The sequence below is a fragment of the Etheostoma cragini genome, chromosome 5 (genome assembly GCF_013103735.1).
Source record: "Etheostoma cragini isolate CJK2018 chromosome 5, CSU_Ecrag_1.0, whole genome shotgun sequence".
Lineage (NCBI taxonomy): Eukaryota > Metazoa > Chordata > Actinopteri > Perciformes > Percidae > Etheostoma > Etheostoma cragini.
In genome coordinates, this window is record NC_048411.1 from 1,944,908 (window position 1) to 1,962,126 (window position 17,219).

At 40.4% G+C, this 17,219-nt stretch overlaps 1 protein-coding gene across 1 annotated transcript in view; it reads left to right on the forward strand.

Annotated features, from left to right (window-relative positions):
• The window catches only part of galnt9 (polypeptide N-acetylgalactosaminyltransferase 9), a 90,898-nt gene that overhangs the window by 52,806 nt on the left and 20,873 nt on the right, over positions 1-17,219 (forward strand). Inside the window, exon 6 of the mRNA XM_034872415.1 lies at positions 955-1,072. Within this exon, the coding sequence (XP_034728306.1) occupies positions 955-1,072 (118 nt within the window). The remainder of the gene's footprint in view (positions 1-954; positions 1,073-17,219) is intronic.

Here is a 17,219-nt window from a genome sequence, read left to right on the forward strand (position 1 = left end):
TTCAAGAATAAAGCCACTCATTGGTCACTTTAGAGAAAAAATAACACAGCTCAGTACTGCGTACTGTATGAATGTAGTGCTTTTTGTGGGGCTTTTTACCAGAGCACTTAGGACCTACCAGATAATAGTAGTAAAAAGCAGCCCCGAGGGGACAGCAGCTAAAGTGGGACCATTCCTTTTAGTAAAGGTGGAAAGTAAGTACTATCTATCACTTGCTCTACCAGCTGAACTTGTGTGATTTCGAGTTGTGCTAGTTTTGAAAGTAGTTTCTTTGGTGAAGTGGTTGATTACGTCACTGTTGCTCATCTGTCCGTCATTGTCATGTATCAAAGCCCGCCCTGACAATCTGATTGGTCCGAACAGTTCTGGTTTGACCGTAGTTGCTCCACAACGGATCAAGTCCAGACAGAAATTCCCAACCTCAAATGTTGTTGGCGGGGCTACATTCAGCTGGTATCCAGGCTAGGTGGGAAGGATAAAGAACTACAAAATAAAGAGAATACATAGAATATCGGAGTTACATTTGTCAGGTTATCAGAAACACAATATCAAATGAATGGTTGCCAATAGATAAATTATTGCTGCTTTAAAGCTGGACCACATCTTGGCATAACCAAAGAGACTGGCTGACTTGAAGCACAGACATCTAGCACCCCCACCAATATATTGTTATCGGATAACAGACAGTTCTGCCTCGACCACAGTGGCTGCATTTTGAAACCAAACCAGGCTGAGCTGGACTGCTGAAAAATTCAAATTATTTTTTATTCCTCTTGGCATTTTCATATTGTCAATGTGTCAGAGCCACTCTGGTCTCTCTGGTAAAAGGAAGGCAACATAACAGTGCAGACCTGCTTTGCTTACTTTGAATATTTTAGCATTCTCTGTAGGTATATAAAAGTGTGTGGCTGGATAACAATATTCAAAAGATGCTGTCTTTCTTTGCTCATCCAGAACTCCAGCTATGATCGGCTGCTCCTTCGTGGTTGACCGGGAATACTTTGGCGAGATCGGTCTGCTGGATCCTGGCATGGAGGTCTACGGAGGCGAGAACATCGAGCTCGGCATGCGGGTAAGGACCACAGATGGTTCCCCGTGCTTCTGTTACAATGCATTGTAATTGGAATGAGACTTTGATAGAGCAATTATATTAAATAAAATGTACACTTTTTTATTTTCTTAAACTAAATGAAATGCTTCTGTGTTAATCAGAAGATGAAATTACTTGGTGAATTGTGGCAGGAAAAGTTGCTTTTTAATGAGGCGTTCCTTTAAAGCTTGAGGCTCTTTCATGTGCTGTCGTACACCAAGAAGGCCACACCAAAAGCCATAATTACAAATCCAATATTTGAGGAGGTAATTTTTAGATGTAAAGTCCCGGTCGGAATGATTTGTGAAATCTATATTCAGACTTGAATAGTTTATGATGAAGTTTTCTTATGTTTCCCAGCCAGGGGGAAGGAGCTTAAGATACAAAACCCAGGGGCGTCAACACAAGCCATGATTAAACTTTGCAAAGTTTCTTAGATGGGAGTGGAGGAGAGAAAAAAATCCCCTTAATGCAAATCTTCAACCAACCCAAAGGCTCTAAAGCCTGTATACGGAAAATGTAAATCTCTTTTGCTGCTGCTTTGAGGTGAATTTAACGCTTCATGTGAGCGAAGGGCTTGCTGAAGAATTGGTTAGCGTTTAAATTCAGAAAATGTTTCTCTCCAGCCAAGTGGAACCATTCTGAATCTAAACGCACTCCTTTGGCTTATTGGAATGAGATGTGCTTGAAAGATTCCACTCCTCCATTTAACGTCATCGCCACATCCATTTCAAAATCTCAAGATGACTTCAGCGACCCCTCTGAAGTGTCGGCTGCCTTTGAAAAAGCATTTGAACCGAGGCCAGAGAACGGATCTTGGTTTACAGATTGCTGCTGTGCTTTATTGACGTCTCTCCCCCTACATCAACAGCATGTTTTTTGTTTGTTTTTTTGCCATGGACAATCACGCCACAGTCCTCTAGCTTCTTGTGTCTGATGGTTGTTTTTCTATTATCATCGAGTGTTAACTCAGCATTATGTATTATGTGCCAACTGCCAACAGCATCCCCAAGGTGACACGGCGTTTTGTCATTCAGTAGCGCTGCATAAATGTACCCAACTAACCATGCAACTGAGTTAGATGAAGTACGTGAGGGAGATCAATTCAGCTACAGCAGCTAAATAAAGTTAGAACAACTCTATTGAACGGCTTGACATGAAGTAGTGTAACAAGGAACTTGTTTTGGCTCTCACACATATAATCTCTCTGACTCTGTTTCCTCTATGAATATTTACAGGAGCTTTTTGATTGATGAAGTGAAGGGAATGTGTTTCTCTGTCGGCGAACACAATGCCATCACCAATGCAATTACCTCTCTTCCTGTTTGGCCTGTCAGTGTAGAAATGTAACACATGCCACTGAAAAGGGGCTATTGAGACTTGCACGAGCCTCAATAGGTCTGCAGTCAACAACCCACTGCAACCATTCATATTGTACAAGCGCTAATGGAATGGAGATGGGCTTCTGGCGAGTGGACGGCAATTACTTCTCTAAGGGTACTGTGGCTCAGGCAGCTCATTGTAGTACCGGCTGAGGAGTTGCCATTTCGCCTGGGCTTGATTGACAAGAAGACGTTTAACAATTAGCCAGGGCAGCGTACAATAGCTGAGCCTGCCCGGGACCATCTGACTACAGGGAGATGATGAAAGGCAGGGTTCACGCAGAAAGGTTATGGCGTATTTATAATTTACTGTGAGTTCCGGCTTCTGTAGCTTTGCTCTGAAGAAAAAAAGGCTTCCATGATCTAAAGAACTGGCCTCCTTTCTAAGCAGGGAGGAGGCTAGGATGTGCTAGGGTTGATTATACAGTACATAGCACTGTAGGATTGTTTCCATGAGAATGAGAATAACATCAAACCAAGGGAAGGAAAGATGAATCATAAATCTCTCTGAGGTTTTCTGTTTTGGATGTGAAATAATTTACACAGTAGGACCTGTAAATGGAAATAAATGGAGAGCGAGAGAGAATATTACTGCAGAGACAAAGAAAACAGTTATTTAAAAGATGCTCTCAGCACGTTGTAGTGAGGGGTAGATACATTATCCGCAGCATCGCCGATGATACATGGAAGCTCCATAACCATTGCAAAATAAAATATAATCAACTGGATGTACTCTCACCGTTACTGGATCAGCTATTGATGCTGCCTAACATTGTGCTGCTTAACACATTTTCCCATCTACTAGAAACAGAGGAAGTTGATAGCTTCACCTTTTAAATAATTGTATATGTCTGAACATGAACATCCTGCCTGCCACGAGGCAACGGAGAAAGGTAGTCGGGGACAGAAATGATGAATTCTGCCAGAAGTGTCAATATGTGTTTATCTTGTAATGTGTCTGCATTGCTGAGTCTTTGCTGATATAGCATCTCTGGAGACCGGGACATTGCCTTTCATTTCAAAGTTCCTTTTGGGCGTGAGTATTATCCTGTGGACAATCTGTCCGTAAATATAACACTGCATTAAATCAAGTTTCACTGACATCTGACGTGGCCTGAAACTTTTCTATTCTCATTTTCCTAATATTTGTATCTGTTGTGAAGTTAACAGCTCATCTATATGAAATGGCAGTCATTCAATCCATTGACTCTAAAGAAACATTATCGAGTGGGGTTTTGCTCCTAATGCACACACTGATACAATTAGATTTCTTCTCAAGTTTCCATATGTGACATTGTTTATACTTTATTTAATATGTTCTCATTTTCCGTCACAAAGTAAATGATTTTCCTATCCTCTGAAACAACATGTAGACCATTATAAAAACACCCAGTTGAAACGTTTGAGTGAACAATGAATCCTTTATTAATTTAAAGAAAGCCATAGATGGTTCAAATGAACCAAAACATCATTAGAGGGAAACTGTGAGGAATCAGTATGTTTCCTCGTTGAGATAAGTTCACCCCACACAATGTGCCAATATTCTCCCTTTGCCATCAGGAAACCATCCAATCTGCTTAAATAAATCATTTTCATAGCAATCAGACACTTGCAAATCCCAGAAACTCAAGTGTGAACTCATGGGGTGGCCTGCTTGTCTCAATGACATTTCTTAAACCCTCCAGGAACTCCTTTCTGAAGTAATGAACCAAAAAATGAGTTCTTTTTCTTCTTCTTCTTTTTCTTTGAAGTCTCCTCTCCACAACCACCTGGGCTGGGCCTCGAGACATCTGGTCATAATCTGTCTGTAGTCAGGAGAATGGAGCTAATTAAAGTCTAGCAGCACAGCCAGTGAGGAGTGGGACATAATTACACTTCACAAAGCCCCCCCCCACCCCGCAGAATTATTACAATGTGATGACAAGTTACAGTACAACAGTTTAGTACTGTATTATTTTGGGATCTGATTAGATTTCACATCACTTGTGTGTATTTAACATTACCAGAAAATGTATCACTATTCATAAATCCAAAAATCAATTTGCAGGGCCGGCCTATAGCTCAGCCAGTAAGAGCGTGCCCCCCTTTTAGGAGTCCAACCTGCGGCCCTGTGCTGCGCCTCATCCCCCATCTCTCTCACACCTTCCCTGTCTATCCACTTTCACTAAAAAAGTAATGCCTTCCCACGGGGGGGGGCACAAGACAGATACTGTTTGAGCAGAACTGCCCTGTTGCATCATAACAGGAAGTTAGTTTTTAAAGTTTGACTCAGCAACACAGCCATCTGTTGGAGCTGCAGCTGTGGCTGTGATACACACACAGCTAACGCTAACACATAGAGCCAGTTTAGATGCTTTCAAACGCTTTGTGCCCAATTTCCACAATTTGCATCACAATTGGTACTCCTTGTCTGAGTCATACCTCAGTAAAAAGACACAATACACATGTTATTTTAATTAAGTGGGACTTCAACTTCCCGGTGATATCCTTATCTCAGATATCCGTTGAATAAACATGCATGAAACCGCTTAGAAGTCACAGAAAACTTGCCTTAGACTCTCACTTTGTCAGTTGTCCATTGTTAGCTGCCTGTAGATCCATCCATTGCCATCTGGAATTGCTAATAGTTGATTCGGCATACTTTTACCTGTGCCAATGTGCCAAAACTTAAACAAATATAGGCTAAATAAATGGGGCTCAATTTGTAGCCCACAGTTAACTGACTGCAAGGCAACATTATACTCAAGTATTGTAGTTTTTTTGTTGAACTGTATCATTCTTGTCCTAAAAAATGGATTGTCTGTTGCCTAAGATGCATCAGTTATCAGTCAGTCAGACAATAAGCCCAAGAGCCCATTGTACATTTTGCTGCATTTTATGCCACCCACTACTCTCATGTCACAGTGAATCTATTTTTAACAGATGGTAACCTTGCTAAATAGATAAGATTAAATAACAAAAAAAAAAAAACTACAAAGCCTAAATGAGCCAGTAAGAATTATTTCAGGCGACACCATAGCAGGTGCTGCTTCAAAGCAGCAGTTTGATGCTGTCAGATGTTGCTTTTAGTTTATTCTGAGAACATGCCCACTGATACAAATGAAAACAAGCCACCTGGATTTGTAGATACAAATGGATTAAAAGGGCGTCGGCACGCTCCAGTTGTGTTGCTGTGTTTAACGTGTGACAATGTCTATATAACTATGAGCGTATATGCATGTGTATATCCAATTTAATCCACATTTTACTTGAATATGTCCAGTTGCACTCATGATTGTTGGATGCAGGCATTAAGGTTATGTTGCCCACCTTAAAGTTCAGTCTGTAATTTTGGGAGTGACTTTCATTTCAGTCAGGAGAGACTTGTTTGCAGATATGCAAAGGTTTATTGTACATGAGCATAATAAAATGTACAGTCTTTGGAGCTTTAGACTCCATCGTTATAGAATAATTTGTAAAAGGGGTAAGGAAGTCTAGACACTGGTGGGGGTGAAGGAATCGACTAAGCGTATGGCAGGAGTAAGTCCCAGGGTGCCTTTGGGTGACGATGACTAGAGGTGGAAGGGGGGGGGGGGGGGGGGGGGGGGGGGGGGGGGGGGGGGGTGCACGCTTTGCCTGAAATGACAGCTTACAGAAGCAGCGAGAGGAACAGATTTAAAGCAGGGTTGTGACGATGTGATTGGCCCTTGTACATTTTGGCAGATTCTGATTGGTTTACAGGAAGGTAAACACCTCCAACAGCTGAATTGATTTAGGAAGATGCGTGTGGAAGCACCAGAGACACAAAATAATACCCCAAATCCCAGAAAAAGGGATTTGTTTCATAATATGAGCACTTTAATAAAAGCAGACCTTATGCTAAAATTGACTGTCCTATAACTAAAATCTACAATTTGCGGTCCACATTGTTCTTCGATGCTTAACTTGACTCACTAACTCCACTTAAGGAACCCAAACCCAAATCCTCCAATAGCAGGACAGACAAGTGGAAGGCAAGTCTTAATAGGGCACAAAACACATCAAAGCACATTGTACAACATGATTATTGCCTACATTAGAGTGCATATTAAATATTTTAAATGGCATAACAGAATTTACTTGTGCAATAGGACAACACAACAGCGCTCTTATATCCAGGTTTACATTAAGAATCAGAGAATGACTCCTAACACCATCAAATACACATTGGTTCTTCTTTTCAAAGGCAGTGCTCCTAAAAACTACTGATTTACTGTACTGCTGTTCATCTCGCTAGATTTCGGTAGTGAAAGCACCTTCATTCAGTCCGCCTCGTTCTTAAATAAAATAAGTCCAGGACCATGAGAATCAGCAGGTAACTCGGACAGTTTGGTGTGTTGTTGATGTTGTTTTCTGTACACTGAGACACTGATCCTTCACCGGGACTAACAGAGTAAATGCAAATGTAAGGCTACAATGAGTTATCAGGGGCTGCTACGATAAGCCCAGAGCAAGTTCCTTCCTGATAAGCCCAGTTTAGGGCTGATAAGCTGTGTGAGCTCTCTGCCCATTCATTACAGCAAACATTCTCTTGTACTGCCGAGCACTGTGGTGGGTTGCGTTATATAATACATACAGCAACATTCAGATAGTTGTACCTTGAACATTTCCGACATGCCCCTAACCAAACTTCTGCAGCGTTTCCCTCCTACAGGCTGCAGTCCTCTACAGTCAAATAAGTCACCTTGAAAAGGGAATGAATGTCTTTTTTTAGGCGGCCATAAAGCCTCAGCCATCTGTGGACACCATCCATTCTGGCAGCTTTAAAATCACCCGTGTGCCCATGTCCATCAAGCAGCAAATGACAGTGGGCGCTGACCATATGTGAGCCCTTTCCAACAAACTGAGTCATTCCAAAGATAAGAACACATCTTAGGCCTCTGGGGAATCCTGGTATTACTACTTCTTCATCAAAAGGAGGAGACAAACGTGGAAAATGATTTAAAAAATGTCAGAATTAGAAATGCTGTACGAGCCTGTTGACAAGGCACAATATACCATGCAATCTGGTAGCTACATATGGTGCAGAGACTATCCTTTATTGACCTCTTCCTATATAACAGCTTTTTATCATTTACAGGGATCTGAGTCTGTTCTCATTTCGAGAAGTTTTCCTTAAAAGTTTCCTAGGCCTGCACGATATGTGGAGATTCTGCTATGAGCGATAACGTTGTTTAATATTGCGATGGTAATATGACTTGCCATACATAAACAAATATAGAAGTGTGCATATTAGCTACACATTTCCTATTTCAGTGTGGTTTTCCTTAAGTTCAGAACTAGATTACTATTGAAGAGTATTCAACAGTAATGTTTCCAACTGCTGCGTCACTATGTGAAACAACCTAAAATATCAACAAAATAAATCATATTCCTGATTCCATTCCATTCCCCCCATATCAAAATATGGATTGAAGTTTAGTAAGGATGAAGATTTAAGAGATGTATTGGTCCCAGTCATCAGCCAGTATCAGTCATTCATCCCTCTGCTGAGGGGAATCTGGTACTCTCACCTTCACGGCAAGAATTCAGATTCAGAAATACTTTATTGATCCCCGAAGGGAAACTCTGTGTCACAGTAGCACCAGTAGTAAGAAGACAGAGACGGAGCACTGCAAGGGGCAGCTAGCACGTTAGCGCATGCGCACACTTCACTTCAGATGCATCAGAAACAGAATCAGAATCAGCATTATAGCAAGATAGAGTACAAGACATAACAGCATAACAACATAATGCGCAAGACTACACACGGTACATGTGGATACATTAAGGAATTTTTTGTGGTGACTCGAGAGGATGGGAAAAACAAACAAAAAGACACCAAGGCAGCCAGACAGAAGGGGGGGGGGGGGCAATAGATTTACCGCTGATAAAAGGCGAAGGGGCTAATTTGTCTCAGCCAGCAGCTCCGATTTTTAGATTGTAAAAAACATGGCACACCAAGATAAACAGACTCCATACAGACAAACAATTCACTGTTAGCCTAACTAGCGCGCTGTGCTCATGGAAAACACAGACGGTGGACGAGAGACTGCGGCAATGCAGATTTAATATCATTTTCTGCATGGCAACCTGTTTAGCCTTGTTGGACAGGTGCATCGATAAATAATGGCTTTTTACTAGTGGGGTTTTTATTGCACTTACTAATCTGCTGAATTGATGTGTGTGTGATTTTTGCGTTTTAGGCATTGTTTTGCCTATCTTCACATTGCAATCACTGGGAAAATATGATTTCTTGTACAGCATATGTTTTCTACACTCTCAGAATAAATTCCAGTGATGGTCTTGACTTTGATCTTGGGAATCTTACTTTTGTCTCGACTGTGCTTTGTCTTTGTCTTGCATTAGGCAGACTAACAACATCCCTGCTCTGTTTGCTCCTCCCAAACCTGCTACTGATTCATTCTCTCACGACACAGTAGAGCTACAACATGGGCGGAACCTCCATCAATACAGCCCGCATAAGGGTAGCAATAAGCATTAGATATTGATTGGACATTTGTCATTTTCAATGCCTGCATTATTTAGTGGCTGAATCAATCTGTTAGAGCTTAATGGACTCAGGTTTACTTACTCCATGGTTCATTACTGTATGTTCCATTGTGCTTCCGTCTCAGGGAGGAGAGACAAGTGAGAATAGAAGCAGCTGTACCAGTTGTGTATACAAGACTCAAATGATGTATTGTTTCAGAGGAATTATTGCAACTACTGAAGGACCTACTGCCGACATATGGCGATATGGAGCAGCTCTGCATATGCTTTGTGCTGTTGTAGAATTTACTGGGTTTGCATTCATCCGCTGACATTATTAAACATGTTCATGCGTCCTGTGCATAGATAATTCAAGACTTGCCTTGTTTTTACTTCAGATCTTGCTATATCCCAATTTACGGCTCAACAGACTATTTGGAAATCGTACTTTATGTTTGCAGTGACATGTAGCAAACCCCTCAGCCTGAAATGGCTTTGGGAACATGGCATGGCTTCCTGAGCATCAGCATACATCAGAGAGTTGTTGCTTTGGTGTTAAGGGCCAAAGGGATACGTAATTAGACAGACTTTGTCAGCTTGCCTATAATTAATGTGAATCATAAACTTCATTAAAACCTCTTTCAAGAGTGACTGCAGATACTCATACATTGTTTCAGATGAATTGCGCATTTCACATTTCTCATGTTATTCAGTACCACTGAAGTATATTGAGAAGCATCAAAAGCGTCTCTGTGAGCATTATCATCACCAGGAAAACGCTTAAGAAGCACAGATTGGCTCATCTCATTCATTATCTGAGGATTAGTTACTCTGTCCAGGTAATTGTTTCTGTTAGATTTCAGGTTGAAATCTTGAAACCATCTGACAAGTCTGACGTATTTGAGAGGTTGGGGGTGATTGATCTGGTTACACCTGCAGATCGGCAGGCATATCAAAGACCAAGGGCGGCAACTGGATGGAATTAGCATTTGAGGCATGAAATGAAGTGATGAGCCATAGGGAGTGGCATATATCCAGCCTCTCCATAGAGGAGGGAGCCTTCAGTTCTCAATGCTTTGAAACGTCACTCATCATTACACCAGACTTGTAAAGAAGGGAATGGGGGAGGCTATTATAACATGTTGCTCAGTCCAATGTGAGATATATTTACTAGCTGGGGAAAAAGTCCACAAAAAGTCAACAGATGTTTTAAATATGTTTAAATGTCCCCTAGCAGGCTTGATTTTAGGTTTGTATTTACTTTTTTATTGTTTCCGCTTAAAGATGGTTTAATGTTAAAAAAACCAGATTTTTCTCATGCTCTGTTTGAATGTAAATGTATTTACTCTCTGTCTAAAACGCTCCATTTTGGCGCCGGTCTTTTTAAGCCCTACATCTAAAAAAAAGCCCCGTCTGCTGTGATAAGTCCACTGGGGAACAACTTCAACCATCATATCTGAGAAAAGTAATTTAGTTAGTTTTAATGCTTACATTGATTTTACATGAATTCAGCATGTAGCATTATGGTTGAGAAAGCCCTGCTAGCTTAGCAAAGACTGGAAACCGAGGTAAACAGCTAGCTGGGCTCTGTACCAAGGTAAAAGATATGTGCCTAGCAGCACCTCTAAAGCTCATTAATTAAAACATTGTATAGCATTTGTGAATCCATACGAAAACTGAAGCATGAAAACATTACAATGTGTGATTCTGTGCAGGACAATTTCTTGGCTGGGCACACTTCTGGATAAATAAGATATCAAATGTTAAACAATGAGCTTAAGAGGTGCTGGATTTATTTAGCCTTTGGACGTGCCAGAGTTGCTGTTAGGGCCGGTTTGTAGTCTTTACTTAGCATAGACATGCTATCAAGTCTATTGTAAGCTAAGCCAACTAGCTGGAGCTTCCATGAGAGTGGGATCAATCCTCTCATCCAACACTCACTTCACAAGAAAGCAAAAAAGTGTATAGCCAAAAATGTTAAACTGTTATATAATATATAATATAACCAGTCTTAATTTTAAATGAAACTGTTAAAACATAGAACAGGTTGCAGGGAATCGAAGGCACATTCAAGCTGCAAAAAATCAGTCAAATGGCATGTGCATTAAATTGGACTTTGGGATCAGGTTCCATGACACCTAATAGATAACACTTAGTACTTAGTACCTTAGCTTAAACTTTACCAGATGCTCAGATTCCCTCCTGTCATTTGTCAATTTTCACTTTACTCCACTTTACTTAAAACAACTGTCATTTTAAATACTTGTTAACCAACTAACGTGATGTTATGTTGCTGTCATAATTAGTTAGATTGTTTGCGCTTTTGTAAAAGAAATGGAATTTATTATGTATGGTAATTAAAAGCCACTGTAAGCTGTGCCAGAGAGCTGTCAACGTTGCATTTCCACCATTGCTCATGGAGGTCAATTAGTAATGAATCAGTTACTGAAACTCTTCAAATGCCAATGTGAAATGGAAGCATCTTGCTTTATAAAAGCACAAGATTTCTTTTAGAGTTCTAATTCACGAGGAATGAAAAACCAAAATGAATGGCACCTTAACTCCTATTAGAAGAGTAGTTTATGCCTAGTGATATATCTTTTAAATTATAAATCAGCCTTCACATTATGTTCCCACTGTATTTCACTGTGGATATTCTTCACACTCACACAACAGCTCAAAGAAGTGACTTGTTACCATGGGATATTCACAGCTTTCAGAACTGGAAATTAGTGTTGGTGTGATTATGCAGTGCATCGATAGTGACACCAGAGCGGTTCTAATTTGAATATGTTCTGCCATCTCTGTGTCTAATTACAGTTATTCCAACAGAGGATGGTTCAACCAACCATAGGAACCTTACATTGTGTCCACTGTACCCCATCAAATCATTTTATATTCTTAAAGTGGACATATTATCCTATTCCGTATTTTCTGCCATACCTACAATGTCATAATGTCGGATTTTCCAATAATGAAAACTTATTTTAGAGAAATAAAGGCATAGACAGATCCCGTTACTCTGGAGGGCGACCAGTGAACTCTGTTAGAAGTTCTTTTCTGGTGATGCTGAGCGTTACTGCACAGCCTCCAACTGAGCTTGAAGACGTAGATGTGACGTGGACAACCTGTCTGAAAGTTGTAAGTCTTCTGGTAGCTGTGCAAGAGAAATCTCAATCATCCCCAATCAGCAGAGACGGAGAGGTAGGTAGGTGTTAGGAGATAACATAGACACAGGGTAACTACTGCTAACTAACATGCTAGTTAACATTAACATAGGCACAGGCTAATTACTGCTAACTTACATACATTGACATTAGTAATTGAACCTAAACAGCTGATGGAAGTCCGAACTGTCTGCAAGCTTCTCCTGACAATACGGTGAATCGTCGAATGTTACGGGAAGTCGCGTGGTTATGACATAATCTATTTTTACAAAAAAATATGCTACAGAGCCGTAATGTGAGCTACAAGCTAACGGAGCCTTTTATAAATTTTCGTGTTAGAAATAAACAACAGACAAATAGAGTCTTTAAACGCTTCAGATGTAATTTTATTTGCTGTCAAAGTGGTGCAAAAATAATGCGAGTCAATGGGATGCTAACGGCACGTGCTGGCTTCGTAGCATTAAAATGGCGCCATAGGAGCTACGCTTAGAGAGGAGAGGCTGACCCCCTTTGAGCGGAGGCTGTGGAGCGGAGCGCAGATTCCAGGAAAAACTCTGGCCAATCAGAGCAGAGCTGGGCTTTTTCAGGAGGGGGCTTAAAGAGACAGGCTCCAACAGAGCATCTCATACAGAGGGTGAATACAGCAGCAGCACTCATGGGCAGTATGAGAAAAATTAAGATTTAAATCAATTTTAACATTAGCATGTAAACAAATTCTAGTACAAAAACAAAATACAAATATTATACTGAAAATGCTCTATAACAGCCCTTAAATAACTTTCTCCCCATAACCTTTTAAAAAGGATAAGAGAAGATATAAACATGCATTCTGTTTGGTGTGCACTACTAATTAGCATTTCCTGTCATTTCTTTGAATTGGGCGAGACTTTTTGGGGTAATATACTGCAAAAAGACATCCCTTTGGGTAGAGAGATTGCAGAGTGGCGAGCATTTCAATTAAAACGTGGGAAGTGTAAAATTCCCCACATGCAACCAAGCGCACACAACTCATTATCTCGAGTGGATACAGAAAGTCTGGAGATGGCTTTCCTCCAAGTTAATAGTGAACATTTCTGTGAGAACATGAAGGTAGTCCTGTGACACAGTTCTGAGAATGAATTCACCAAATTTAATTAGAATATATAAAGAGTTTTTCATTTACAATCTAATGAAGCATAGCGCACGTTCACTCAGGAAGACGCCCATGCTCGCTCTTTTTCTCTCTCTCTCTCTCTCTCTCTCTCTCTCTCTCTCTCTCTCTCTCAGCTGACTTTGGGCGTTCTCTTTGAATTGTGCTAACCAGATTTTGCAACAATCTGCCTGAGACGATTGTGTTAAAATACTGTATATAAAATAATAAAAATCTGTTCTCTGAACTGAGGGGTTCCAGACTAGACAACATAGTCTGGCGATGCCGTGCTAGTTTTTTGTGGTGCATTGATAATGTAATGGCTCTCGATCTTAATTCTGAAGAATTACAGCCTTTCTGGTTGTCTTGCCATCTAGTCAGGGACCGACTTAACACCTGGGATTTTAGATGAATGTTATTTAGTAGTTGATAGGACAGAAAATCATCTTGGATGTGTACTCAAGTACCAGAATCAAGAGCTGCTGGATTAATGAATGTGCCCAATCAATTTTGAATGCAGCAGGCATACGGCGGCGAGATTATCCCTTCAGCTTTTGAAATGTCACTTGCCTGCAAACTGAAGCTGTTGAAAAGATATTTAGATTTATTTTCTCTCTGTAACATTATTTATAATGTTTGAACAGAGACCAGGCCACATAGTTTGCGGAATCACGAGACACCACACTGCAGTAGCTGAGAGGAATACTAATGCATGACGCTGTTTAAAAGAAATGAGTTGTATATAACTTTAAATTAATTCCCAGCGTTTGGCCAGCAGTGCAGTTATGACACAGTGGTAATTATCTTCAGCTCCATATGGAGAGCAACAAATGGCAGAAGGAATTAATGTATTTTTTGAATGATGTTTTGCGAGGAAACTTCCAGCGAGCAGGTAGATTGGCAGTGCCCACCGGTGAACCACGGCTGCTGTGACGTTTCTGATCAGCAAAATGACACCTATAACAAAGAGCCTTGTTCTTTTGTTAAATTGGGAATAGTTCTTAAACTTTTTTGACCAAAAACATCCAGTTCAGGGTGTTTCTATTTTTTTATTAGCAAGCATCTTTGACCACTGTAACTCGATTAAGGCTAAATAAATATGGATGAATAATAGAAATATACTTAGATATCTATAGCTTTGTTAAGCATTTATGCATTATTTGTTTCCAGCACCATGACTCTAAAATGTCAATAATCTGATGTGTTTGATTGTCCAGAGGAAGAAATTCAAATGATTTTTAAAGCATTATGGCAATCTATAGATCAATGCTTTGAACCCAATGAATCCGTCAGTGAGCAGTAAAAAGCTCCAGATAATGTTTCTGTCGGCTGTGGTTAACATTAGATCACACATCTTCAGACCCATTGCTATGTGTTTGTGGTGGAGATTTTCCTGTCTTGCCCACAGAGTAGCTGAGAAACGTGGCGATGAACTCTGGTTGACGCCAGGCCGCTGCTGCACTCCTCTGGGCAAACCTGAGCCCTGGGTTTGTTGCTGCGGGGTAATTCCCTGCTGCCTGTCAAATATGTCAGCTGTCTGGCGTTATATTAAGTCTGCATGACATCAGCACTCCCTTTCATCATCTCAATTTGGGTTCTTAGATGCTCAGTTGCTGCATCTCCTCTGCCCTGTTTTCCATTTTGACCACTGACTCAGAAAAAGCCAGCTTGGTAATATCATCCTCGCAGTTTCAGTAAAGGTTGCACTGAAAATTGGGCCATTTTCAACAGACCGATACTCCGACAGAAGTGCTTATCAGAAGGTCAAACAGCTCCTGAAATCTCCTCCATCCAGACCTTTCAGACATCCGAGTTGGGGGTGGGGAGGTGGTGGGGTGTGCCTGACAAACTTCTGTTACCAAAACCAACAATCCGCCATTCACATCCGTGTTACATAGTGTAGTGACTGGCCAGGTGAGAAAGAAGGCTCTCCTTTTCCGTCTTGTACTGAACTACTTCTGTCAGTATTTACAACGAAAGTCGGAAAATGGGTGCCCCAATTTTAAATATGTATCGGGCATCACAGCTCCCTGTGATGTGTCCAGTGTCTCTTCATCATCGATTTGATTTTCCAAACATATTTATAACCCTGACCGGTCATTTCAGTAATGCTTGTCCTCAACCCAACCATAACCTAGCCCCAGCCAGTTATTACTACGGTAACCAAAACCTAACCTAAGCCCTAACCACAAACAGTAGAGCAACAGTATGGAAAACACAAGCTTTTGTATTCAAAGTGCCTTCAGTATCAGAATCAGACTTTATTTGCCAGGTGTGAGGACACACACACGAGGAATTTTGCTTCGGATCGTCATTGCTCACAATGATCTTACAAATACTTGAGTATTACCATTGACCAATCACTGTCTTCTACATTGCATGTCCAATATTTGGTTAAAAAACTGAAATGAAAGTTATTTGAATCAAATCCTGTTTATCATTTGAATCAAAAAACAACTTGTAAATGCAACATTCTTGTTTGTCTTGGACTATGGTGATATTTTATACATGCATTCAACCTCCCAGTGTCTTCATGCTTTGGACAGTGTGTTTCATGGAGCCTTAGATTCATCCCCAACTTAAAATCTCTCACTCATAACTGTTTGCTGTATTCTCGGGTCGGGGGTTTTCCCTCTCCATTCGGTGTTGGATGCGCTGGCATCGTTTTTATTCATAAGGCAATATTAGGACTTCTTCGTCCTTATCTGAACACTTACATCCTCCCGAGGTCTGCAGGAACATATCACCTGCGCTCATAGGATCTGGTTTTATTGACAGTCCGTAAAGCCCGCACTGACTTTGGCAAAAAGGCTTTTAATTTTGCAGCCCCATCTGCATGGAATCAGCTTCAGATGAACTCCTGTTAAAGGAGTTGGTCTCACGTTATTCTTTTAAAGGCTTTTTAAAGGATCTTGCAGAAAAGCAGTCTGTATGTCACTGTTTTTAAATGGATTTAGGACCCAGGGTTTTATGATGACATTGTCGTTTGAATATGAGTGAAAGTGTGTGTATGTACTGTATTTACCTGGAAGTGTCTCTGTGTCTATTTGAAACCGCGCTGCTGCCACCTGCCAGGACACTCTTGTTAAAGAGATTTTTAATCTCAAGGAGTTTTTTATCCTGGTTAAATAAAGGTTTGAATGAATTGATAAAATGCACGTTCACATACAAAACAAAGAATATACACACACTAATATATACACACTATAAACAGAAATAGTATAGACACGTTGAGGCAGTTCAAGTGTGGCTGTTAGAAGCTACTTTTGCCTTCTAACTTGGCTGATAAGTCGAACAAACTAGTTTGGATTAACCCAGCATTCAGTGTTACTGCACTGGGGACCAACTGACATGTCTGATAGGTCAAAAGCCTGGAATTAGCTGCATCAATATGTTTTTAACCCTCGGGTTGTCTTTCCGTCAAAAGTCAAAATCAACACTTTTGTTGACGCTTTTGATCGATGTTTTTCACTTTTTCTTAATAATAAAAATTCTTAATTTTCTCCCTTTTTCAACACTTTTGGTGCTCTTTTGAATGTTTGGCACTTTTTTTTATGTTTAACACTACGTAACACTAACTTCTTAACTTTAGTTTTACAGTTATTTTCGGAAGTTATGGTCAATAAACCTAACTTTTAGGAAATTATACCTAGGTGGAAATTAGGAATTATTTAGACTATATTTAAAGGAATGGATGTTGATGGATGGTCAACTTTTACTCAATACTATTTCAAAAACACTTCCATTTTCTTTTTCAAATGCTATAAAATTGAATAAGACGCCCCAAAATTAATAAAAGTAGAGATTTGTACTTTGCAGAGAGCTTTGTGTGGAATCAACCATGTTATTTTGGGGAATTAAAAAGAACCTTGATATAGGAAATCGGGTCAATTTGACCCGAGGACAACATGAGGACAACATGAGGACAACATGAGGGTTAAGTTCTGACTGTTTAAAGGTTG